Raw genomic sequence first — 24,686 nt, 5'->3', positions numbered from 1 at the left:
CTAAATGTCCACCAGGTGGCGGTCTACTCGTTGCAAGTGTGAACACTGCCTTGGCGGTCCTCTGCTGGAATGAAGGTCTCCCAAGGCTCATAGTCAGTCGCGGACAAGCCCCGAGAGTTGCGTGACCATACTGTACCACACTCGTTAGTGCAGGTTCGTGTTTTGTACACAAGTCCAAAGTAGCATCGCAGTTAAAATGTAAGGCTGTAGTAAATAAACAAACCCCATAGTTTAGCATTCGACTCTTCGGGGTTTTGTGCGATCTTCTTCCTCGGCCCATGCATGATACGTATCGGTGCCGTGCACCAAAACGGTGGCAACCCTGAGCACGTCTTGGGTTTTCGCAGACAAAAAAATGCTCGCTAATTAATTTTGTGCGTCAGGCCGCATAATCACGTGGCCAAATTTATGTCGCTAAGACCCTTACCCACAACCCGACACGGCCAAACAAAATGCGACGCGCAAAAGTGTTTAACCGGCCGGTTACTATTCTTGTTGTTGCTTTTGTTTCGGCTCAGCAGGTCGACGGAGCAAATTCTCACGACCAAATTTATCAGCAACTCGACGCGCGACGGCTCACTCGCGAAACCGCGCCGGACCGTCGTCCTTGGGGACAGCTTCCAGCAAGTGGGAACATCCCAGAGCTGCCGGGCGATTCGCGCGTGAAGGCCGAGGCGGCCGAGGCGGCCGCGCGCTCGCGCGCAAGGAGGAGGGCCACTCACGGGTCGTCCAGGAAGTCGTAGACCTCGCGCATGGAGACGGCGCCGCAGTGGATGAAGAAGACGAGGCGCACCGTGATGAGGAAGTGCTCCGGAGCCATCCACAGCACGAACTTGAGGTAGAACGTGTTGAGCTCGGCCAGCAGGAACTGCGGCGCGCAGGCGCGACGGACACGACGTGCGTGCGCGCGCGTTATTTCACTCAGGGGAGCGGTGGTGCGGTCTATAAAACGGGCAACCTGAGTTCGATTCCTGCTCGAGGCCAACATCAATTGGCGAATATGTGAATCGGTCCTGGGTCTCCCCGTCATCCAGCCATGGATTTATAATCATGATGTGCTTATGGCTTCCGCGTTGTACGTGTGCATGCTGAACTTCTTTCGCACCGTGCGTAGCCAACCGTGCGGGTTGGGGATTAATGTTGAGCGGTTGGTGCACTGCGTTAAGAATCCCTCTACCCGAGTTCCCAGCCACGACGAACATCAGATTCCCTGGCCACAGCTAACATGAGTGACGATATTTGAACCGGTTCCGGGCCTCTCCTAGGACACTAGGGCTGTAAATGAGCACCTGGCGCAGTGTGTAAACATCAGCACTGGGAAGAAAAAGCCTGTCAGGAATAGTGCTGGTAACACTTTCACCGCGTGCGGCGTATCGGCCTCCATATGTGCTCGCTAACACCACTGACCCCGAGGAGGCTATACGGCAGAGGAGATTTAAGAAACTTGCCCATTCTTTCAACCGCCGCCCCGGCTAAATCGTATCGAAACGACCACCTCTGGATTACGAATCCAGCGTGCGAACAACTACACGACGGAGAGAACAAGGGAAATTGGCGGATGGCTTTACCACGGAGATTATGACGATGACGGCGAGCCAGCGGTGCAGGCTGGACGCCGGCTTCCACGCGAACCGCACCCAGCTGTGCGGCGTGAACTGGAACGCCACGCGCTTGATTTTACCCCTGCGCAGCACGCACCGCAAGCACGAGCACGCGTCATCCAGGTGTGTAACGTACAGCGAGATTCACAGCCGTCGTTGTCGTCGTCATCGTCGTCAGCCACGATGTCCCCCAGCCGCTGCCGTTTGTCACGGCCCTGCGACGTCACGGTCCACCGGGGCGCGGTGGTCGGGCGGAAGCGCGGTGGCCACACGCGTGGCAGAGCGGTGGCCACACGCGTGGCAGAGCGGTGGACACACGCGTGGCAGAGCGGTGGACACACACGCGGGCAGAGCGGTGGACACACGCGTGGCACAGCGATGGCCACACGCGTGTGGCAGAGGTTCGCCGTCCGAGCCCCACGGCCTTCCTCTGGTTAATGCCGCGGAGTGTACGAACCAAAATAAAACACCGTGCGCCGTCTGCTTCACGGCGGACGTTCAAGATCCCGTGGATGTTCACCGACAAAGAGCCGGCTATGTGGACGGGGTAGGGGGGGGGGGCGTCAGGCGTACGAATTTGGCAAAAGCGGAAAAATTACCCGCTAATTATTCGATTGGGAAAACACATTGCAATCGTCGTCCCCGACTGTGAGACTTAGCAGGACCATCCTGAAATCAAAGAGTCTTGAGACTCCGTGAGGCTTTTGCTGGGCAAGTAAACGACACTGCTCTAGCTGCTGCACGTGAGACGACTCTCATCGCTCCACTTCCGTGTTGGACATCCTCTCGGGTATGTCCTTGGTAATAAAAACAAACTATGTCAATAAGACCGGTAAATCTTCAGTGTAGACAATGAACAAGCGCACCTTTAAACAACCTAAATGACAAAGTCCAAATCGGGAAACTCGCGCTACTGAAATATAAGAATAGGTTTTCACCCTTTCTGGCGATAAAACCGGTGTTAGGATGTTTAAACACCAAGTAGATATCTTTTGCAAGGAATCAAGTAACTGCGTTAACCACACGTACATGCTCTGATAATATACTTGCATTGTCTTTGAAACTGATTGGCCTACACCAGAGACAGCCTTCTTTAGGGCCTAGTCTCACCAGTGTCAGACCAGAGAACGCCAAAGGCGAACAGTACGAAGACATCTTCTTGGTTCTTGCGGTAAAGTCACGTAGGAGGGAAATAATAAAAATAATAAAAATAAAACATAATAAAATTAAATTCTCACGACGTTTCGGCCACAGCACAAGCAGCCGTCCTCAGGTGAAGAAACAGAACTGTCGTAAAAACAGCGCTCCCTTCTACGTGACTTTACCGAAAGAACCAAAAAGATGAATCCCTGCAGTCACGAAAGTTTTAAATCGAAAAAGGACAAAGACAATGCAAGTATAAGAGCCAGAAAGGGTAAAATTATTATTTTTCATACCTTGATACTGACAAAAAGGTCCCATGATAACGATTCTGAGTTGATGTCTGCGATCGCGCTGTACGGCTATCCAAAGTGGTTTCGGGTTCTTCGAGAAGAAGCTCCTAGCAAGTGGAAGCGAAACGTCGGACATCGTGCCGCGGCACAAAACACGGTACGACCCGAAAACCACACGGGGGAAAGAGTCCGACAACTTGGTGAACGCTACCGTGCATGGCACCGTGAAAGTATAATGCAGAGGCGTCATTCGTTTTAGTTGGTGGTGCTGAATTATTGCATTTGCGCTTTCTAGCAAGTTAATTTAGAGCGGTATATTGTTTATTTACAAAAATTTATAATTACCATTTAGGTTTTTGTTTTTACCCAGGTCTCCATTGAAAAAGTAAATTATGCCCTCAAGTGGGCCCTCACCTGACTATAAATAAAATCAATGAGTTATCGGTGACTCTCAAATGACTCGCACCTCGTTTTAAATCAAGTACAAGAATGAACGCGTTCCCGAGAGAGACAAAACTCAATCGTCTTATTCCTGGCTAAAAATAAAGCACGTGAATGAATGAGTTAAATTAAGCGATCTTGCCAAGAAGGGATAAGCCCCGGTTCTGCGCGTTCCCCCGCTCGCACCCTCACGGCGCTGGCACCGCCGTCGTCCCACACGAAGCCATTCACCCGCGGCCGCGCGTTTAACCGCGGCTCGGGAACAGGACACCCTGCACGCTGCCGAGAGGTCATCGCCGGGAGGTCATATCGACAGCTCGCGTACGGAGCGCCACGGACTGGGCCAGCTCGGATGGAGCGAATATTTCCCGCCCGTCCTTGCCGTACTCCCCTCGCTGACCTCACAAGGCTTTTGTTTATGGTAACAAGAAAAGCTGCATTCCTGCAGCTGCTGGCTACCACGAGGAGGCATCGTCTTCGAGACCACTTTGTGGACGGCTGTTGCCAAATAACATTCGGCGACCCCGGCAGCGTTTGCTGAACAGGTCGCACCCTGCTGATGAATCTCTGGCGGAAAGCGATGCCACCCACGTTGAGTCATCATCATCATCGGCCATGCGCAATCCACTGCTGGATGAGGGACTCCCCCAAAGCCAATGCCATCTCTGACAGCGATGTGATGACACAGACAAAGATCCCCCGTATAGCCTTAACAGACTGTTGGGGCAAGTGTTGTTAGGGAGCACCTATTAAGGCAGGCACAGCACACGAGGGGGTGGGTGGCCAGCACCCCGCCTGGCCGCCTTTGTCTCCCCCAGTGGGGATGTTTACACACCACAACAGGTACTAATTTAAGGCTGAGTCAACCTAGGGGAGGTCCAGGACGAATTCAAATAATCACACTGGTGTTGGCCATGAGTGGGAATCGAACTCGGGTCGCCAATCCAGCTACCACCTGCAATGAGCCAATTTTCAACTCTCGCTCCATCTCTGTGGAAGATGTCCCTCGGAAGTGTTCCCTCCGTTGGCTGCCACTATGTAGTTAGTCTCGAGCACCTTCTAGCAGCGTGTCCTCCTAAACCCACTTGGTTTTCTTAACAGTTGAAATCATGTAACTGGACAAATACGGAGATGCATAGTTGAGATTACACCGAGAGACATGAAGAGAAGCACGTGGATTACAAAACCCACACTGGTTGAGAAGTTTTCACTGTTTTTTTTTGTTGCGTCCACATCGCGTCTCTTATCGTCGGCTTTGCACGGGTTAGATAAGCAGCCGTATGACAGCCATGACCTACGGTTCACATGGGTGATCAGAGCAGAGTGTCGAAGCCCAGCGATGATCAGTTGAGTGGAATATCGGGTTGGCAGCACTGACGCTGCGTCCGTCTCGAATGCATATAAAACCCAAATGTCACGTGACCAGACATCAAAGGCCGCATCCGTCTCAACGCGCCCCCTCTGCCTTCCTGCACCTGTCCCCAACTCAACACGAGCACGGGGTGTCTCACTGAGCAACGAGTGTCTGGTTAACATGTGGTGAGTGTCACGTGAGTGTGAATGGCGAGTGTGAATGGTGAGTATCACGTGAGTGTGAATGGTGAGTGTGAATGGCGAGTATCTGGTGAGTGTCTAGTGAATGGTGAGTGCCTTGAGTTTCCGGTGAGCTTCTGGTGAGGGTCTGACGAGTGGTTGCCAAGCGTCCGGCGAATTTTCGGAGAACACTCGGTGGGTGTCAAGCGAGTGGCAGGTGTCACTACTCGGCGAGTGGCGAGTGTCTGGTGAGTGTGAATGGTGAGTGTGAATGGCGAGTGTGAATGGCGAGTGTGAATGGTGAGTGTGAATGATGAGTGTGAATGGCGAGTGTCTGGTGAGTGCCGAGTGTCTGGTGAGTGTGAATGGTGAGTGTGAATGGCGAGTGTGAATGGCGAGTGTGAATGGCGAGTGTGAATGGTGAGTGTGAATGGTGAGTGTGAATGGCGAGTGTGAATGGCGAGTGTCTGGTGAGTGTGAATGGTGAGTGTGAATGGTGAGTGTGAATGGTGAGTGTGAATGGCGAGTGTGAATGGCGAGTGTGAATGGCGAGTGTGAATGGCGAGTGTCTGGTGAGTGTGAATGGCGAGTGTCTGGTGAGTGTGAATGGTGAGTGTCTGGTGAGTGTGAATGGTGAGTGTGAATGGTGAGTGTGAATGGCGAGTGTGAATGGCGAGTGTCTGGTGAGTGTGAATGGTGAGTGTGAATGGTGAGTGTGAATGGCGAGTGTCTGGTGAGTGTGAATGGTGAGTGTCTGGTGAGTGTGAATTGTGAGTGTGAATGGTGAGTGTGAATAGCGAGTGTCTGGTGAGTGTGAATGGTGAGTGTGAATGGTGAGTGTGAATGGTGAGTGTAAATGGCGAGTGTGAATGGCGAGTGTGAATGGCGAGTGTCTGGTGAGTGCCGAGTGTCTGGTGAGTGTGAATGGTGAGTGTGAATGGTGAGTGTGAATGGTGAGTGTCTGGTGAGTGTGAATGGTGAGTGTGAATGGTGAGTGTCTGGTGAGTGTGAATGGCGAGTGTCTGGTGAGTGGCGAGTGTCTGGTGAGTGTTTAGCGAGCGAGCGCCCACTTGGGTCTCTAGACAAGGCCCCCAGCGACACAACTGGAATAAATCTGACGCGGCCCACATGAGATGACTTCGTGGTGCCAAACCCACGGTGGGGGGTAGAATTTTTATCGACAAGGGGGGGGGGGGGGACGCATGCTGGGCGCTCTGGGATGAGCCGCGTAGCCACGCCGAAGAATCCGGGTGTGTGGAGGATGCCACCTGTAGGTAGGGATGCTCCAGAGGTTCTGCCAGCGGTAGGGCTTAATGGACAGCCACTCCAGGGTCTTCATGCCGCAGTAAATGCCCAGCCCATTGCACACCAGCACGTCCATGATCCACTGGAGGGACACACGGAGACAATTGTTGGCACCGGCTCACCACGAGGCTGCCCTCTAGCTTGTCTGGTTCCTCGTGCCTCCGAGTTGCTTCCTCTGTCCGCACGAGTGACCGAATACTGTGCGGTGCGTTACAAGTTTAAATGATTGTGCGTGGGAGTCATCCATTCTAGCACTGCGCAGGCTAAATCCTGCTGAGCTCTGAACACCTAATGAGAACGAGCACATTTAGTGTGATTTTGTCAAAGGCCCAGTCATAGGCACGCAGTATAAATTCATCAAAGTTTTTTTCAACGAAGCGGGTGAGAGAGCCTGCCTACCCAAGCACGCGCACACGCGTGTGCGTGTGCCATGTCGCCTTTCATAGGTGCTCGCTAACAGCACTTGCTCCAACAGTGTGTTTAGGGGGGGGGATCTTCATCTTTGTGTGCGTGTGTGTGTACGAAGTGTGGTCAGCACAACGAGGTATGCGACGGGTAGATCTTGGGACGTACGTGGTCCCACCAACACTCGCTGAAGTTGGGCAGTTGGTGCTCCAGGGAGTACTCCAGGAATTCGAACATCACGCTCATGATGGTGCACATCCACCAGTCCCGGATGACCAGCGTCTGCACGGCACCGCGGAAAAAAAAGAAAACGCACACACACAGGGAAGGAAAGAAAGTCACACCCACGCACGGAATTCCGGAACTCTTTCCCGCATATGCGTTTGTACACGATGGTAGTGAACTGCCGACGATAGGGATAGCCGAGCGGCGATAGAGAAATGTTTCAAGCCGCGTAACGGGATGACGCCACGTGGCACATGACATCAGCTATCGCTCGACGTCACACGGAATGGCGTTGTCGAGTTTCAAACTGAGACTTCATCGCGCGCCTTTTTTGTCGCCAAAGTACAATTTCAATTTTTCAATTTAAAGCTTTAGTGACTGCAGGGATTCATCTTCTTTGGTTCTTTCGGTAAGGTCATGTAGAATGAGAATAAAATAATAAAATAACACAATTAAATTCTCACGACGTTTCGGCCACAACGCAAGCGGCCGTCTTCAGGTGAAAGGTACAGACCTGTCGGGACGACAGAGCTTCAATTTGAATTTGAATTTTCAATTTGAATTTGAAGCTCTGTCGTCCTGACAGGTCTGTACCTTTCACCTGAAGACGGCCGCTTGCGTTGTGGCCGAAACGTCGTGAGAATTTAATTGTGTTATTTTATTATTTTATTCTCATTCTACGTGACCTTACCGAAAGAACCAAAGAAGATACAATTTCAATTATATTGGGTCAATTTTACCGGAGTTATCCTGGGTAGGTTCGCATCTCAGCAGGTCAAATGTGAACATGCAGTAGTGGGGCTACTTTAGCAACAAAGATCCACCCCCCGTGTAGCCTTTAATAGTCTGTTGGGGCAACTGCTGTTAGCGAGCAGCACCTATGAAGGCCGGCAGGGCACACGACGGGTTGAGAGGCCAACACCATGCCCAGCCCCTTTTGTCTCTCCAGTGGCGATGTCTACACACTGCAACAGGTACCCATTTTGAGACTAAGTCTACCTGGGGGAGGCTCAGGACCGGTTCAGATAATTGCCACTTGTATTGGTGGCTGTGGGTAGGAATTGAACTCGGGTTAGTGGGTTTGTATAATAAGCAGCGTAATCGTGACCCTTGTGTTACAGAGAGATGGACAGAGCGAATACATAAACACTTTTAACACACAACCATTTCCTCTCCGCCCTCCCCTCCACAATGCAAACAAATAAACATGGATAGTGTTTCAAGATAATATTTAACAAAAAACCTGTTTTACCTTGGCAAACCAGCCAAGACAATGAGCCAGAACGAAGCAGTCAAATTTATCCTGAAAAAGAGCAGCAAACACACACAGACACACACGCACGCGGTTTTTACTAAATTACAGTTGACTTGTGAGGACATGGAGAGGGGTGGAGACGGTCCGGAGTATGTGGTGGTGGTGTCGAGGTTTTTTTTTTTTGTTGCAAGCATATAACGTGGGGGCAAATGACGGGGGGCATTAATAACTGGGTGGTCTCCCCTTGGCTGGCTGTGCCGCTGCCAAAACTGGCTCTCGGAAACCATGGGGGGCATTGACAACGAATGTTAATTACCTTCGTGTCCTTAGGTCTCGCACGGAGACCTAAGGACACGCACTAAAACCCCACAGGCTCAACACAAAAATCCACAGCACAGAGAGGCGCACGGATTCCCGTGGAGACCCATTGAGAAACTGGAGATGTAAACTACCTCGCCTGGTATGCAGGAGGTCGTGGGTTCGATCCCGACCTTGACACCTGTTGAATATTTGGAGTATGCATGTTCTTCCCATGGTCACGTGGATTTTCCCCGGGTCCTCCGGTTTTTCCCTACACATTTAGAAACGTGCGTTTAAGAGTGTTTGGCTGCTATAAATTTCCACGCGATAAGCCACTTCGTCGGGGTATCATTTGCGGCCAGGTCGCTTCTGAAAGAGAGCTATAACAGCTCAGCGGGCCTTACCTGGTAAAATAAAAAAAATAGTTTAGATTAGTTGTATGACCACTGAATTCTAAGAATCCTAAAAGCCTTGATGGGGGAGAATTCACAGTGAATGCTGATGCATTGTTGGGGGGGGGGGGGTGCATTCGGAGGGGGGAGGCATTTATGGGGAATCATGAATCAATGCATTGGGGGGTATTGCTGAGAAGATGGATGGGGGGGGGGGGCAGCATTGAGGGGGGGGGGGGGGGGTGGGAGGGGAAGTACCCAGACGTTGTGGAAGGGGTTTCCGGGGCGGCCGTGGTCGTATATGAGGCAGTTGCCTCCGTAGTCCCTCTCGGGCAGCGGGACGCCCAGGCTGGGATCAATGAACTTCATGAATTGACGGCCGTCGTCTGCCGTCTGTTGAGAATAGGAGAAATCCGTTCACACGCACGCTCGCATGCTTACGTGGAGGGGTTGCAACAATTGCAAAATAACCGGATGAGATCCGTCATCGTTAACACTGATTTTTAATCGGCAGGAACAAATGCGATGCGCGTGTATTGGTTAATCCACTGCTAGGTGAGGGCCTCCCCTGCGCATCGTGTGGCAGCGTGAGGTGTTATCTGACCACATTTCATTGCTCAGCTCATACGAGCAAAAACCACGGGAAAATGTATCACCCCCCCCGAAAGTTCGCCGGACTTTGTCAAATCTCAGAAGCTAAGTCGGGTCGGGACTTACTGCTTGGATGGGAAAGTGCCCGGTATTACCCAGTACTGTAGAGTTACCAATCAGTTGCCAGTCATTGAAGCCGTAACACTCGCGTCTGTCCCGTGATCCCTGTCAGCGGAGCCTTCCACACTTCACAAGATAGCCTCAAAGTGCATCTAGCCTGGGCACGAGTGGGTGTGGTGACGTCAGGGCCACTTATGGTGGCGAATGACGGCTGTGTCTCTGTGTACACCTATGTGTCCGTGTGTATATTTCTAAGTTGGTGTGTATGTACCAGCGTATATTTGTCTTTGTATGCATGTATCCAAGCGTATGCATCTAACTGTGTGTCTCTGTACAAATGTGTTTGGGTACTCATGAGTATGTCTTTGTCATCTCAGTCAGTCAACCCATGGCACCTGGGTCTGTCCACGTGACCTCCTGCCAGTGGGTGTTCGACACTTCACGTGGCCTAAAGTGCACATAGCCTGGTACAAGCGCCGTGGTGACGACACCGCCACGTCGTGGCGAATGGCGGTTGTTGTTGTTGTCTTTGTATAGCGGCAGCGCAGTGGTTAGTGCGCCGCACTACGAACCTGACGAACCAAGATCGATTCCCACTCAGGGCCAACATCAGTGACGATTATCTGAATCGGTCTTGGGCCTCCCTTAAGTCGACTCAGCCTCAAATTCATCAAAGTTTTTTTCAACGAAGCGGGTGAGAGAGCCTGCCTACCCAAGCACGCGCACACGCGTGTGCCATGTCGGCTTTCATAGGTGCTCGCTAACAGCACTTGCTCCAACAGTGTGTTTAGGGGGGGGATCTTCATCTTTGTGTGCGTGTGTGTACGAAGTGTGGTCAGCACGACGAGGTATGCGACGGGTAGATCTTGGGACGTACGTGCTACGTACGTGGTCCCACCAACACTCGTTGTTGTCTCTGTATAGCGGTAGCGCAGTGGTTAGTGCGCCGCACTACAAACCTGACGAACCAAGATCGATTCCCACTCAGGGCCAACATCAGTGACGATTATCTGAATCGGTCTTGGGCCTCCCTTAAGTCGACTCAGCCTCAAATGAGTACCTGGTGCGGTGTGTAAACATCGCGACTAGGGTGAAAAAGGTGGCCGGGTGTGGTGCTGGCCATCCATTCCCTTCGTGTGCTGTTCCATCCCTCATAGGTGCTCGCTAACAGCACTTCCCCCAAAACTCTGCTGAGGCTATACTTGGGGGATCTTGGTCTTTTTGCTTTGCGTGTGTTGGCATCACCTGAAAGAGGATGAAGATGAGCCCCAGCTCGTAGAGCACACTCGCGCAGAGCCAAAAGCGCCAGTACGCTGCACGGGTCGAAGCAGAGTGGGCGTCACGTTACCAGCAGCGTTCATCAATGCACAATGTATGTACGTTGAACTTCTTTCGCACAGTGCGGGACAAAGATCCCCCATATGGTCATAACAGACTTTTGGGGAAAGTTCTGTTGGCGAGCACCTATGATGGCCGGAACGGCACACGAGGGGGGTGGGTGGCCAGGACAACCCCCCGCCGCCTTTGTCTCACCACTCGTGATGTTTACACACCACACCAGGTACTCATTTGAGGCTGAGTCGACCTATCGGAGGCCCAGGATCGATTTAGATAATCGTCACTGGTGTTGGCCGTGAGCGGGAAGCAAACTCAGGTTGCTGGATTCGTAGTGCAGCGCACTAACTGCTACACTGCCACTCCCCACTCACATTCAAACACACAGGCGGACACGATGTAACTTAAAGCCGCACGCAAGCACACACGCAGATTAATTCTGCACCAGCTGAACAAGAGCTGAAAGTGGACTTTTATTTAAATGCAAAGCAGGAAAACAAATACAAACGAGTCTGTGTGGATTACTGTGGTTTATATGGCTTGTGCTCATGCCAAGTCACGCTTAATCTCCCCAACTCATCTATTCATCCGAATCACATTCGTGATCTATTCACAGCACTTTGCCAATATACTTACGTATAGAGTGAGGAAAAAAAGTATTTGATCCTCCTGCTGATTTTGTACGTTTGCCCACTGACAAAGAAATGATCAGTCTATAATTTTAATGGTAGGTTTATTTGAACAGTGAGAGACAGAATAACAAAAAAATCCACAAAAACGCATGTCAAAAATGTTATAAATTGATTTGCATTTTAATGAGGAAAATAAGTATTTGACCCCTCTGCAAAACATGATTTAGTACTTGGTGGCAAAACCCTTGTTGGCAACTACAGAGGTCAGACGTTTCTTGTAGTTGGCCACCAGGTTTGCACACATCTCAGGAGGGATTTGGTCCCACTTCTCTTTGCAGATCTTCTCCAAGTCATTAAGGTTTCGAGGCTAATGTTTGGCAACTCGAACCTTCAGCTCCCTCCACAGATTTTCTATGGGATTAAGGTCTGGAGACTGGCTAGGACCTTAATATGCTTCTTCTTGAGCCACCCCTTTGTTGCCTTGGCCGTATGTTTTGGGTCATACCCATCCACGACCCATTTTCAATGCTCTGGCTGAGGGAAGGAGGTTCTCACCCAAGATTTGACAGTACATGGCCCCGTCCATCGTCCCTTTGATGCGGTGAAGTTGTCCTGTCCCCTTAGCAGAAAAACACCCCCAAAGCATGTTTCCACCTGCATGTTTGACGGTGGGGATGGTGTTCTTGGGGTCATAGGCAGCATTCCTCCTCCTCCAAACACGGCGAGTTGAGTTGATGCCAAAGAGCTACATTTTGGTCTCATCTGACCACAACACTTTCACCCAGTTGTCCTCTGAATCATTCAGATGTTCATTGGCAAACTTCAGACGGGCATGTATATGTGCTTTCTTGAGCAGGGGGATCTTGCGGGTGCTGCAGGATTTCAGTCCTTCACGACGTAGTGTGTTACCAATTGTTTTCTTGGTGACTATGGTCCCAGCTGCCTTGAGATCATTGACAATATCCTCCCGTGTAGTTCTGGGCTGATTCCTCACCGTTCTCATGATCATTGCAGCTCCACGAGGTGAGATCTTGCATGGAGCCCCAGGCCGAGGGAGATTGACAGTTCTTTTGTGTTTCTTCCATTTGCGAATAATCACACAAACTGTTGTCACCTTCTCACCAAGCTGCTTGGCAATGGTCTTGTAGCCCATTCCAGCCTTGTGTAGGTCTACAATCTTGTCCCGGACATCCTTGGAGAGCTCTTTGGTCTTGGCCATGGTGGAGAGTTTGGAATCTGATTGATTGATTGCTTCTGTGGACAGGTGTCTTTTATACAGGTAACAAGCTGAGATTAGGAGCGCTCCCTTTAAGAATGTGCTCCTAATCTCAGCTCGTTACCTGTATAAAAGACACCTGGGAGCCAGAAATCTTTCTGATTGAGAGGGGGTCAAACACTTATTTCCCTCATTAAAATGCAAATCAATTTATAACATTTTTGACATGCGTTTTTCTGGATTTTTTTGTTATTCTGTCTCTCACTGTTCAAATAAACCTACCATTAAAATTATAAACTGATAATTTCCTTGTCAGTGGGCAAACGTACAAAATCAGCAGGGGATCAAATACTTTTTTCCCTCACTGTATGTGTGTGTGCTTGTGTAAGTGTGTGCGCGTGTGTCCGTGCGTGCGTGCGCGTGTGTGTCAGGGCTCACCCGGGTGTGGCCGCGTGAAGGGACCATCCTTCGCCTGCGTCACCCCGAAGCAGAGAAACACCAGGAGGCTGGCGATGAAGCCTCTGTGGGATTCATTTACAATCATTATTAATGCTACCAACGTTATTCATGTGCGCACTCACACCATCGTTATTATGCATCATAAATGACCATGCATAGGCATCTTTTGATCATGAATAATTAAAGTTAATAACACGGATTTGTGGCATGCGCACGTACTCTATGGATTTCTCTTTGCGTGTTTGTACAGATCCCTATGGGTGCAACGACGCATCGATTCACGCAGATTTATGTCGATTTCAAAGCTCACAGTGTACGTGTGTGGCCCCTTTTGTCAATCCACTGCTGGCTGATGGCTTCCACAGCGCCGTGCGGGTCGGGAAAGTCGCCTGACCATAATTCACCGCACCGGTGAGTGCAGCTTGGTGAAGTGGGAGGGAGGGAGGGGTACCAGGACCAGTTCAGATATAATTCGCGACTGGTGGTTAGCCATAGCCGGGAATCAAACTCAGAAAGCCAAGTTCAACTGTGTCACAACTCCGCTCGCAGACAGGCCCAGCGGGACAAGAATTGCAACCTGCTCATGCGGCTAGGACGCTGTGTATGCAAAATGTCAAATAATATCATAATTTCACAAGTGAATCAAATTCTCCAACTTCTAACTGGACACCCAGTCGCAATCTGCTCGCCATCGCTTGACTACGCGAAAGGCACACTTGCATCAAAAGACACAAAGATTCCCCACAGCCTTAATGGACCGTTGGGGCAAGTAACCCTAGCATGCACCTATGAAGGCCGGCACGGTGCACGAGGGGGTTGGTGTCCAACACCTTGCCCGGCTGCCTTCATCTCCCGAGTGCCGACGCACAAACACCAAACCATGTACTCGTTTATGGCCGAGTCGACTTAGGGGAGACTCAGGACCGGTTCCGATGTGTGCCACTTTTATTGGTCAAGAGCGTGATTAGAACTTCTGCCGGCGGGTTTGTAGCGAGGCGCGCTAACCGCTCCGCCACCGCTCCCCCTTACGCATCAACACACAACAGGCATGGGGCTCGTGCGTGCAGTCATAGCATTCACGCTGGCACGAGAACATTTGCCCAATTCACGAGATTATTTTGCCCAATTCCCTGCAATTATCCCACGCAGTCACTGAAAGCTCCTTTCAGAAACCCCTGCTAAATGCCCACCCGTGGATAATTTGAGAGACTATTGCAGGCTCCGACGTGTGTAAGGCGTCGCGATGGGGGAAGGGATTGAGAGCTCAGCGTAAGGGCTTGTACGTGCGCGCACGCTCTCACTGACACTTGCCCACTACTCATTTTCCTTGGGCCGATTTTGGAGGCCTCCGTGCGGCGTCAATAAATAACCCCGCGGAGTTATAAAACGCTCGCCGTTAATTGTAAACGTTACATGGGCGCTCAAACCCGCTACCTAGAGGTCTTGCCGACAACTTACCCCCCTCATTAAAAACCGGGCAAGGGGTTTGGCTCGGCCGTGCCGTGGTATGCAGTGAGCTCAGCCGGTTCATACTCCGTCAACCAATCAATCAGAGTGTATTGGTCGCATACATGTGGAGTCGTTTGAAAATTGGCAGAGGTTAAATTTTGCTCGACGGCACCGAAATAATTTACGTCACGTCCTGAGTGTTGCTGTTCATGGTGTGCGATTGGCTCTGTATGCTGTGTGGACATCTATGTCGTGGCTGTGTGTGTTTATCTATGGTGTGTTGTTGTTTATGGCACCCGGTTGGGCACAGCATGTAGTTGGGCACGGCGTATGGTTGGGTATGGGATGATATTGTCAATGGATAGTTGTGTACTGTGTGTGTTATCCATGGCGTGTGTGGTGGTGTGAGGCTGTGTGTAGTTAACTATGTTATGTGAAAGTAGAGTGAAGTGTGCGGTTGTGCGGTGTGTAGTTTGGTTTGAAGTTGCCTGCCTCTATAGGTTTATGTGTGCTTGTGTGTGGTTGTTAGTGGTGCATTGCAGAGTGTAGTGTGTGATTGTGCAAGGATGTGTGTGCTGATATGTGGTTGTGTGTGTGGTTGTGCAGTACAGTTCTGTGCAGTTGAGTGCAGTTATGTGGTTGCGCATTGCGGTGGTGCAGTGCGATGGTGTGGTGTGGTGGTGCAGCGTGGTGGTGCGGTGCGGTGCGATGGTGCGGTGGTGCAGCGTGGTGGTGCGGTGCGGTGGTGCAGTGCGATGGTGCGGTGCAGTGGTGCAGCGTGGTGGTGCGGTGCGGTTGCCGTGCGCGCACCTCTTCTGGTTGTACGCCGAGTCCGTGGGCGTCTCCTCGACGAGGGTGACGTGCACGAGGACGCAAATGAGGACGAAGAGGACGGTGATCGTGTGCGCACGCCTGCACCACCACATCGCCACGTCACACCGTCCGTTCACTCACATCGTCGCATCTCCCACATTGTCCACGGTGCCCCGGTACCAACCCCCCCACCCTCCCGTGTGCGATGGGTTTTCTGCATGCATCTGCGGTTGCTTTCCACATTGAGCCAAAGCAGTCATTCAAGGAACTGGCCAAACATCCCAATGCAGGACCCTCTTGAGAAAAGAGCCATGATGTGAGGATTCTCCTGGGTAATCAAGGTGCCCATAACTTTGAGATGTCAACCGGAGCAAACACGCAAACCCTTTGTGCGCTGACAGCAACCCATGGGAAATATGCAATATCTCATGTCATCTTTGCATATTCTAATAAATACTACTGAAGACAAATCAATCGTGGGAAGCGTTACATAACCCATACATGCGCATGAATTTCTCTATTGCGCAACTTTTAAAATTAAGTAAATGTTCCCGCACACCATAGTTAATTTTATTTGGTATAGCCCTCTGAGCCATTCGGCTCTTGAATCGGGTGCAACCGCAACAAACAAAAAAATGAACAAGAAAACATCTTAAAGTGACTATGTGACTGTGCAAACAAAAAATCCAGGAAAAAAAATCTAAATATTCCTGAAATAGCACCGTACACCAACGCTGTGTGCAAAAATCCCAGTGGGATGCAAGTCAAACAACAACAACAACAACAACCACAAGACAACTAAGATTAAGGCCATCAGTCTAACTCCGTACTACAATAAACAAAAACATGGCCAAACCAAAAAACTTTTCGAAATCACCAAAATGAAGCCATAAATGCAATGTAACAGTGATCATAGGGACTGTGACCGAATTTTTTACAATAAACTACATAAATAACATGTAACACCAAACCCTAGAGCCATAGCTGGCTGCATGAGTCACTCCACAATAACAGGAGCATCAGTCGGAGTATCACATTTTTCAATGCACCTTTAAGATCAGCACACTAAATCAAAATACAGTTAATACTTTGCAGCGGTCATCCGGAGCTAAACATTTTATTTTATTTTAGGCCACTGAATAGCAGTGGCAGCTGCTATTCAGTTTTGAGAGAAGATCTCATTGGTAGTGATTCAAGTTGCAGCTTATTGGCAAAAGCATTCCAGACCCTGGGGGCATCAATAGCAAAGGCCCTAACTCCGGTTTTTGTACGGCAGTAGGGAATGTGAAGCTGGTAAATGAGCAAAGACCTAAGGTCAAATTTGTTCTTATAAACAGAGAGGAGATCCAGCAGGATTTTTTTTGTAAGTACATCGTGAATAAATAAGATCTGGTGCACAAGCCGTCGAACATTAAGAGATGTTAAGTTTGACCCAATGTAGAGATCACAGTGGTGAGTCCTATATGGGCAGTTCAATGAAAATCTTAAGGCCGAGTGATAGATGGAATTAAGCTTCTTCAGTACATTACTTGGGGCTAATTTATACATGATATCACAGTAATCAAGTAGAGGCAGTATGGTAGCTTTTATCAATTCCAAACGGAACATAGGGGGGAAGCAGTGCTTGTGTCGATACAGAAAACCAATTTTTATTTTTTTATTTTTACCAATATAATCAATGTGATCTTCAAAATTCAGTTTTGAATCCAGGATGACCCCAAGATACTTATAGAGCTTGACTTGCTCTATTTAATAATTATTTAAGGAATGTAATTGGGGAAAAATAACTTCCTGCTTTAGTCCCGGTGAGAAGCATAGCACCTTGGTTTTGGAGGTATTCAGGACTAGTTTAAGAGCAACTAGCTGATGTTGAAGTTTGTTGAAATCACCCTGGAGCTTAGCAATCATGTCATCCGGACAGCGGCCAGCAGTAATCAATATCGTGTCATCTGCAAGAAGATTTACCCTGGAATGATCCAGGTCAGTGCCCAAGTCATTGACATAAAGAGAGAACAAGAGGGGGCCAAGGATAGAACCCTGTTGAACCCCTTTTGTTATCTTAACACTGTTTGACCTCCAACCATCTGTGAATACAGTTTGGGTGCGAGAAAATAGGTAATTTTTTAACCATTTTACTGTGTTTTCGGAAAAACCGAGGCAACTTAGTTTACTAAGCAGGGTGTTGTGGTCTACCCTATCAAAAGCTTTGGACAGGTCAAGAAATAGACAGACACAGTACTGCTTATTATCAAGGCTACTGTAAATTTGATTCAGAGAGTCCAATGCAGCAGATGTGGTGCTGTATTTTTTTCGGAACCCAGATTGTTTTAGATGTAGTAGATTGTTGGTGGACAGGAAACTGCTAATTTGGTAGGTCAATAATTTTTCAAAAATTTTCATCAATGGGGACAAAATTGAGATAGGTCGGTAGTTATTGGGATCATCTTTAGGGCCCCCTTTGTGAAGTGGACGGACATAGGAATGTTTCCATTCTAGAGGAACTGATGCTTCTTTGATGGACAGGTTGAAAATATGGGCTATAGGTTTGTATATTAGGTGACCAACAGTTAGTAGAGCAAAGACGGGAAAACTATCTGCTCCGGTAGAGGAGGACCCTTTGAGGTAGGACAGTTGTTTCAGAACATTACTTTCGTGGATTTGCTGGAAACTAAATTCGTTTAATGTTTGGACAGGGGTGTAGGAATTTGCATGAGCAGGCGTGACTCCCATGTCCACAGGGATGTATTTTTGCGGCGAGAATGGAACCGAGTTATGTTATTTGCCTCACCATGTCAACCCCCGTCGACCCCACCACCGCCTCCCTGTCCCCTCCTACCCCCACCGTGGCGGCACAATTAAACAGGGGGCACGGAACAATAACAACATGCCTTGTAAGCTCTATTACAGTCAACACACACCCTTGATGACAAGCGAGCCTCCGGCAACGACGGGATTGAATGTACCGCGAGCGCCAGGAAACCTCTTTAAAGGGGGGCCCCCCGCCCCCCAGGGGCTGGTTTGGGCACGCCAGCGGCGCGCAGAGCGCACGCGGTCCGAGATGTGAAAAATGGTGACTCGGATTAAGATTCATAGGCTCGGTGACAAAGAGAAGTTGGGACGTGCTGGGTTTGCTGGTGGTGCGAGGTGAGGGGAGCGGTGGTGAGAGGTGAGGGGAGCGGTGGTGAGAGGCGAGGGGAGCGGTGGTGAGAGGTGAGAGGAGCGGTGGTGAGACGAGCGGTGGTGCGAGGTGAGGGGAGCGGTGGTGCGAGGTGAGGGGAGCGGTGGTGCGAGGTGAGGGGAGCGGTGGTGCGAGGTGAGGGGAGCGGTGGTGCGAGGTGAGGGGAGCGGTGGTGCGAGGTGAGGGGAGCGGTGGTGCGAGGTGAGACGAGCGGTGGTGAGAGGTGAGGGGAGCGGTGGTGCGAGGTGAGGGGAGCGGTGGTGAGAGGTGAGGGGAGCGGTGGTGAGAGGTGAGGGGAGCGGTGGTGAGAGGTGAGAGGAGCGGTGGTGAGAGGAGCGGTGGTGAGAGGTGAGGGGAGCGGTGGTGAGAGGTGAGAGGAGCGGTGGTGAGAGGAGCGGTGGTGCGAGGTGAGGGGAGCGGTGGTGCGAGGTGAGGGGAGCGGTGGTGCGAGGTGAGGGGAGCGGTGGTGAGGGGAGCGGTGGTGAGGGGAGCGGTGGTGAAGGGAGCGGTGGTGAGGGGAGCGGTGGTGCGAGGTGAGGGGAGCGGTGGTGAGGGGAGCGGTGGTGAGGGGAGCGGTGGTGCGAGGTGAGGGGAGCGGTGGCGCAGTCGTTGACTGCACCGCGCTACGAGCCCGGCGGCCCCGAGTTCAATTCCTGCTCACGACCAATAAATAATCGGTGACGAATACTTGACCCGGTCCTGGGCCTCCCCTGGGTCGACTCGGCCTCAAATATGTACAGTACCTAGGGCGACGTGTAAAAAAACACATCAGTTCTGGGGAGACAAAGGCGGCCGGCCCTAATCGGTGCTTGGTAAAAGCGCCTGCCCCAACAGTCTGTTAAAGGCTATACGGTGCAACTCTGGCGTGGCATCAGAGCTCATAACGAGGACTCGAAAGTGAACGCGTGCCAAAATTGCGTTTGCAAATGAGTAAAGTGATGACAAGGAATTTCAACTTGCCACGAGCTACTCCTACACCGTGCCTCTGGCATGAAGGGTGAATTCAAATGACGCTGCCCAGCAACGGGTTTTTTTTTCCTTTCAACTTTACCCAATGATGACGATGCCCCCCTCTCATACCCAGGTCCAAGTCCCCCCTCCACTTCATATTCAACCAGCGTAGATCAGCATGAAGAGATATGGTCAAACAAACTACCATCGTGACCTACAGGCCTTCACGCAGCAGTGGATTAACTTAACGGCTGTAAATGTATAACTATTTTTTTACCTAAATTAATTTACAGATAGCTCCTTAATCTCGGTTTTACGCCTCTCCTCCTCACAGCGCATTCCCGATGACAATTCTTTTCACCAAGAACGAGCGGCGAGCTCATCACAAGTAACGTAAATATTCATAAGTAAATCTTTCGGCTGTGCATAACCTAAGTATGTGGCATTGACACTGACCTAACACAGACCACCGCTCACGTCCTTAGAGTTTTTTTTTAATATCTTAAACATTTTAAATGCCAAACATTTGGAATCATTAATCGCGAAACTGTTTGGGTTTAGTGATTAATGATTCCCGCCCAGTGTATCTGTTTAATCTGTAAGCTCAAAATCGCCATGAGATGTCTGACAGGACATAATAATTATAACCCGTAGCGATTGTGCAACACGGCTCTTTCAAAACTGTGAAACATTTCAAACGCAGCGGGCGACAGTGTCATCACAGGCTCGAAGCGTAATTAAACGCACCCATGTGTTGCTATTAGATGTCATACAACGCCAATCACCAAATCTCCTGCGATGTGCTCCCTCTCAGTCATGGTCTATCCACTGCTGGATGAAAGCCTCTCCCACGCTATCGCCCATTTCTCATAATCCTCCACCTCACTCCGGCGCACGGGCTGATTTCGTTGCTCCATCTCCGTGGTGATCGTCATCTCCGGCGCATTCCCTCCTCTGACTGCCATTCCTTAACCGGTTTCATCCCATCGACCATCTCCCCTTCTTGCCATAATGTGTCCGGCCAAAACCCACTTAACTCTCCTTGACATATTGCCTCTAATTTTGCATATTTCTCCCCCGATCCAAGTGCTCCTCTCGCTGTACCTCGGTGTAATTCGGTGTTTGTGTTATTGTTGGAGTAACTTTCTGACCCGGTCCTACCGGACATCTGCGAAGAGCTTCATAAGTCATCGGGTTCCTCCTCCAGTCTCAATAAATATCCTGATAAAAGATTCTGAATTCTGAGCGTGTATCTCTCCGTGCCTCTTTTGGCGCTTTTTATATTTCGTTACATATTCTTGGTCGGTCTAAGAAGCTCCACAAAGAGAAGCAAGGAGAACCGCATACAGTACAAAATGATGGCAGAGAGCCACATAAACAACAGGCATTACACAACGTTAAATACCGTAGCTAGTCGCCGCAATTTATGAGCCCTCCTACGTTGCCGAACAGCCAATACGCGGGTAGACAGACCTGTGTACAAGTTTTCATGCGGGCATTAGAAGCATTGGCACGGTCATGAACCTGGTGACCAGAGTTCGATACCTGGTCACAGTTAACATCGGTGGTTGAGTGATAGCTGAATCGACACTGACCGGCGTGGTGAAGTATGGCCAAAAAAGCCTCTGTCATTCAAAGCATGGGAGAGGACTTCATCCAACATTGGTCTATGGGCTGGGCAGCATTACGAGCAATAGCTTGGCTGAGCAAAGCATACAGAGACATTGTTAGTCACCCCGCTGGTAGGAGCTAAATATAGACTGCCCTGTGCCAGTAAAGAAAAACTCTACTGGGACGAGACTAGAGTCAAAGCACCGATTGTGCAGTGTAGATGTCAAGTTTCCAAAATGCGCTTGGTTCGTACATGTATAAAAATAATTTTAAAAAAAACTGCGCTCTTGTACGGAATGCCGATGTGTTGTCAGAGATGTGTATTGACACGAAGGGCTGTTAAATTATCACACTTTATACGTGCGACATATTAATGCAGTGAGCGAGCATGTACGCATGCCTTTTATTGTTCAAATGAAAAAGGGGGGGGGGGGGCAGGCGTAATGTGAAATATTTACGGCATTATCTTCGGGAGCGCCAACAATACAAATCGCCATTCGGCAAACCGATGCACAGATTCGCGCATCTTCTTGGCCACCTAATCTTTAGAGACTCGTGGGAAGTCTAAGGAGGAACCACTAAACTGGTGCGAATCTCGGATTCATCGGCCGTCTCCACATCAGGGGAGAAACAACGGAAGCTGCCCTTGACGTGGCTGCCTCGTTTTCCCAACTAAGTTTGAACCGTAACCAAGAAGGACCTGACAGATTTGCTCCAGGCATGCCAGCAAAGCTATACGTGTAGAACACGTTTCGCTGGCTGGCTAGCTGCTGTGCAAATGATGCCGAGAGTGCTTCTCACGAGCGCAGGTGTGGGTCTGATGACAATTTTGTCCTCGGGTGTTGAATTCATCGATGACGCTCGGCTGCTAAACGCGCCCTGCTGCCGCCACTCCCATTCCAAAGGCGTTGTTCACCTATGCTAGTGACGCGTTTCAAAACATCATTACCATCCCAGCGATCGCACACACACACAAACGTAGCTTCGTAACTTGAACATACGTACAATGAGGGAAAAAAAGTATTTGATCCCCCGCTGATTTTGTACGTTTGCCCACTGACAAAGAAATGATCAGTCTATAATTTTAATGGTAGCTTTATTTGAACATTGAGAGTCAGAATAACAACAACAAAATCCAGAAAAACGCATGTCAAAAATGTTATAAATTGATTTGCATTTTAATGAGGGAAATAAGTATTTGACCCCCTCTCAATCAGAAAGATTTCTGGCTCCCAGGTGTCTTTTATACAGGCAACGAGCTGAGATTAGGAGCACACTCTTAAAGGAAGTGCTCCTAATCTCAGCTTGTTACCTGTATAAAAGACACCTGTCCACAGAAGCAATCAATCAGATTCCAAACTCTCCACCATGGCCAAGACCAAAGAGCTCTCCAAGGATTTCAGGGACAAGATTGTAGACCTACACAATGCTGGAATGGGCTACAAGACCATTGGCAAGCAGCTTGATGAGAAGGTGACAACAGTTGGTGTGATTATTCGCAAATGGAAGAAACACAAAAGAACTGTCAATCTCCCGCGGCCTGGGGCTCCATGCAAGATCTCACCTCGTGGAGCTGCAATGATCATGAAAACGATGAGGAATCAGCCCAGAGCTACACGGGAGGATATTGTCAATGATCTCAAGGCAGCTGGGACCATAGTCACCAAGAAAACAATTGGTAACACGCTACGCCGTGAAGGACTGAAATCCTGCAGCGCCCGCAAGGTCCCCCTGCTCAAGAAAGCACATATACATGCCCGTCTGAAGTTTGCCAATGAACATCTGAATGATTCAGAGGACAACTGGGTGAAAGTGTTGTGGTCAGATGAGACCAAAATGGAGCTCTTTGGCATCAACTCAACTCGCCGTGTTTGGAGGAGGAATGCTGCCTATGACCCCAAGAACACCATCCCCACCGTCAAACATGGAGGTGGAAACATTATGCTTTGGGGGTGTTTTTGTGCTAAGGGGACAGGACAACTTCACTGCATCAAAGGGATGATGGACGGGGCCATGTACCGTCAAATCTTTGGTGAGAACCTCCTTCCCTCAGCCAGGGCATTGAAAATGGGTCGTGGATGGGTATTCCAGCATGACAATGACCCAAAACACACGGCCAAGGCAACAAAAGAGTGGCTCAAGAAGAAGCACATTAAGGTCCTGGAGTGGCCTAGCCAGTCTCCAGACCTTAATCCCATAGAAAATCTGTGGAGGGAGCTGAAGGTTCGAGTTTCCAAACGTCAGCCTTGAAACCTTCATGACTTGGAGAAGATCTGCAAAAAGGAGTGGGACAAAATCCCTCCTGAGATGTGTGTAAACCTGGTGGCCAACTACAAGAAACGTCTGACCTCTGTGATTGCCAACAAGGGTTTTGCCACCAAGTATTAAGTCATGTTTTGCAGAGGAGTCAAATACTTATTTCCCTCATTAAAATGTAAATCAATTTATAACATTTTTTGACATGCGTTTTTCTGGATTTTTGTGTTGTTATTCTGTCTCTCACTGTTCAAATAAACCTACCATTAAAATTATAGACTGATCATTTCTTTGTCAGTGGGCAAACGTACAAAATCAGCAGGGGATCAAATACTTTTTTCCCCTCACTGTAACACTGAATGTAACTGGCAGGGCGGGAATACGGCTCAATGCGCGGTAAGATTTGAGCAATTGTGAGTTGGAAACCCATTCAGATCATTTGAATGCCAACAGATAAATATACCGCACCTGCGAATTGCACGGTCGGCTACGTGCTGTGCTAAAGAAGTTCAACACACACACATGACGATCATGCCGATCATGAACGTAACACTGCACAGGTTTTTCGTGGTTGTGCTGTACAGTGTCTCCCGTGCGGCACAACCCGAATACACATCAGACAGCTGTCACGCTAGTGGTCGTCATCAGCAATTAGGGGTGTAATGATGCCTCGATTAATGTAGATCAATTCTTAAGCTTATGATGAATGCGCAAAATTGCGTTTGTGAGAATCGTTTTTTTTTAAATCCGCGTACGTTGTATTAAATGGGATCACGCAATTCCTGTAAGACGCTAATGGTCGCTACATTAACAACAATAAAACCAAGAGTACACTTGAATTCAATCGTGACCTTGGATCACGATCATTAATGGAACTGCGAAAGGGGAGGTGGGGGCGGGGTGAATCTCATTGTTATACACTTAATAGCAGTCACGAACAGAAAAAAACAGCATCAGCATCATTACCAACATTATCATCAAAACCCTCATTATCCCACCATGGTCAGTAAAATAGGTGTTCGTACAGTGCGTTGTGAAAACGATGACCCGCAGTTAAACTCACAGCAACAACAGCAGCAGCGGCGAGTGAGGTCTGAGCCGGTCCTGGGCACCCCCGATTAAAGAATCATTTTTAGAGCACCCTGATGGTGAGATGTTAACTACCTCGCCTGGTATGAAGGAGGT

General features: G+C 49.6%; 1 protein-coding gene across 4 annotated transcripts in view; it reads right to left on the bottom strand.

Annotated features, from left to right (window-relative positions):
* The window catches only part of LOC116945620 (phosphatidylserine synthase 2-like), a 38,260-nt gene that overhangs the window by 5,943 nt on the left and 7,631 nt on the right, over positions 1-24,686 (bottom strand). For all 4 annotated transcript variants that reach the window (XM_032960108.2, XM_076069452.1, XM_076069454.1 and 1 more), the window contains 9 exons: positions 15,503-15,604; positions 13,223-13,305; positions 10,847-10,914; positions 9,149-9,283; positions 8,196-8,246; positions 6,887-7,000; positions 6,277-6,395; positions 1,569-1,683; positions 723-868 (listed from right to left, as the gene is read on the bottom strand). In XM_032960108.2, the coding sequence (XP_032815999.2) occupies positions 723-868; positions 1,569-1,683; positions 6,277-6,395; positions 6,887-7,000; positions 8,196-8,246; positions 9,149-9,283; positions 10,847-10,914; positions 13,223-13,305; positions 15,503-15,604 (933 nt within the window). The remainder of the gene's footprint in view (positions 1-722; positions 869-1,568; positions 1,684-6,276; positions 6,396-6,886; positions 7,001-8,195; positions 8,247-9,148; positions 9,284-10,846; positions 10,915-13,222; positions 13,306-15,502; positions 15,605-24,686) is intronic.

Source organism: Petromyzon marinus, chromosome 24 (genome assembly GCF_048934315.1).
Source record: "Petromyzon marinus isolate PM22_M1 ecotype Great Lakes invasive population chromosome 24, UKy_Petmar_22M1.pri1.0, whole genome shotgun sequence".
NCBI lineage: Eukaryota > Metazoa > Chordata > Hyperoartia > Petromyzontiformes > Petromyzontidae > Petromyzon > Petromyzon marinus.
Note: the sequence above shows the minus strand (reverse complement) of the source record. Positions and strands in the feature narration are given on the sequence as shown.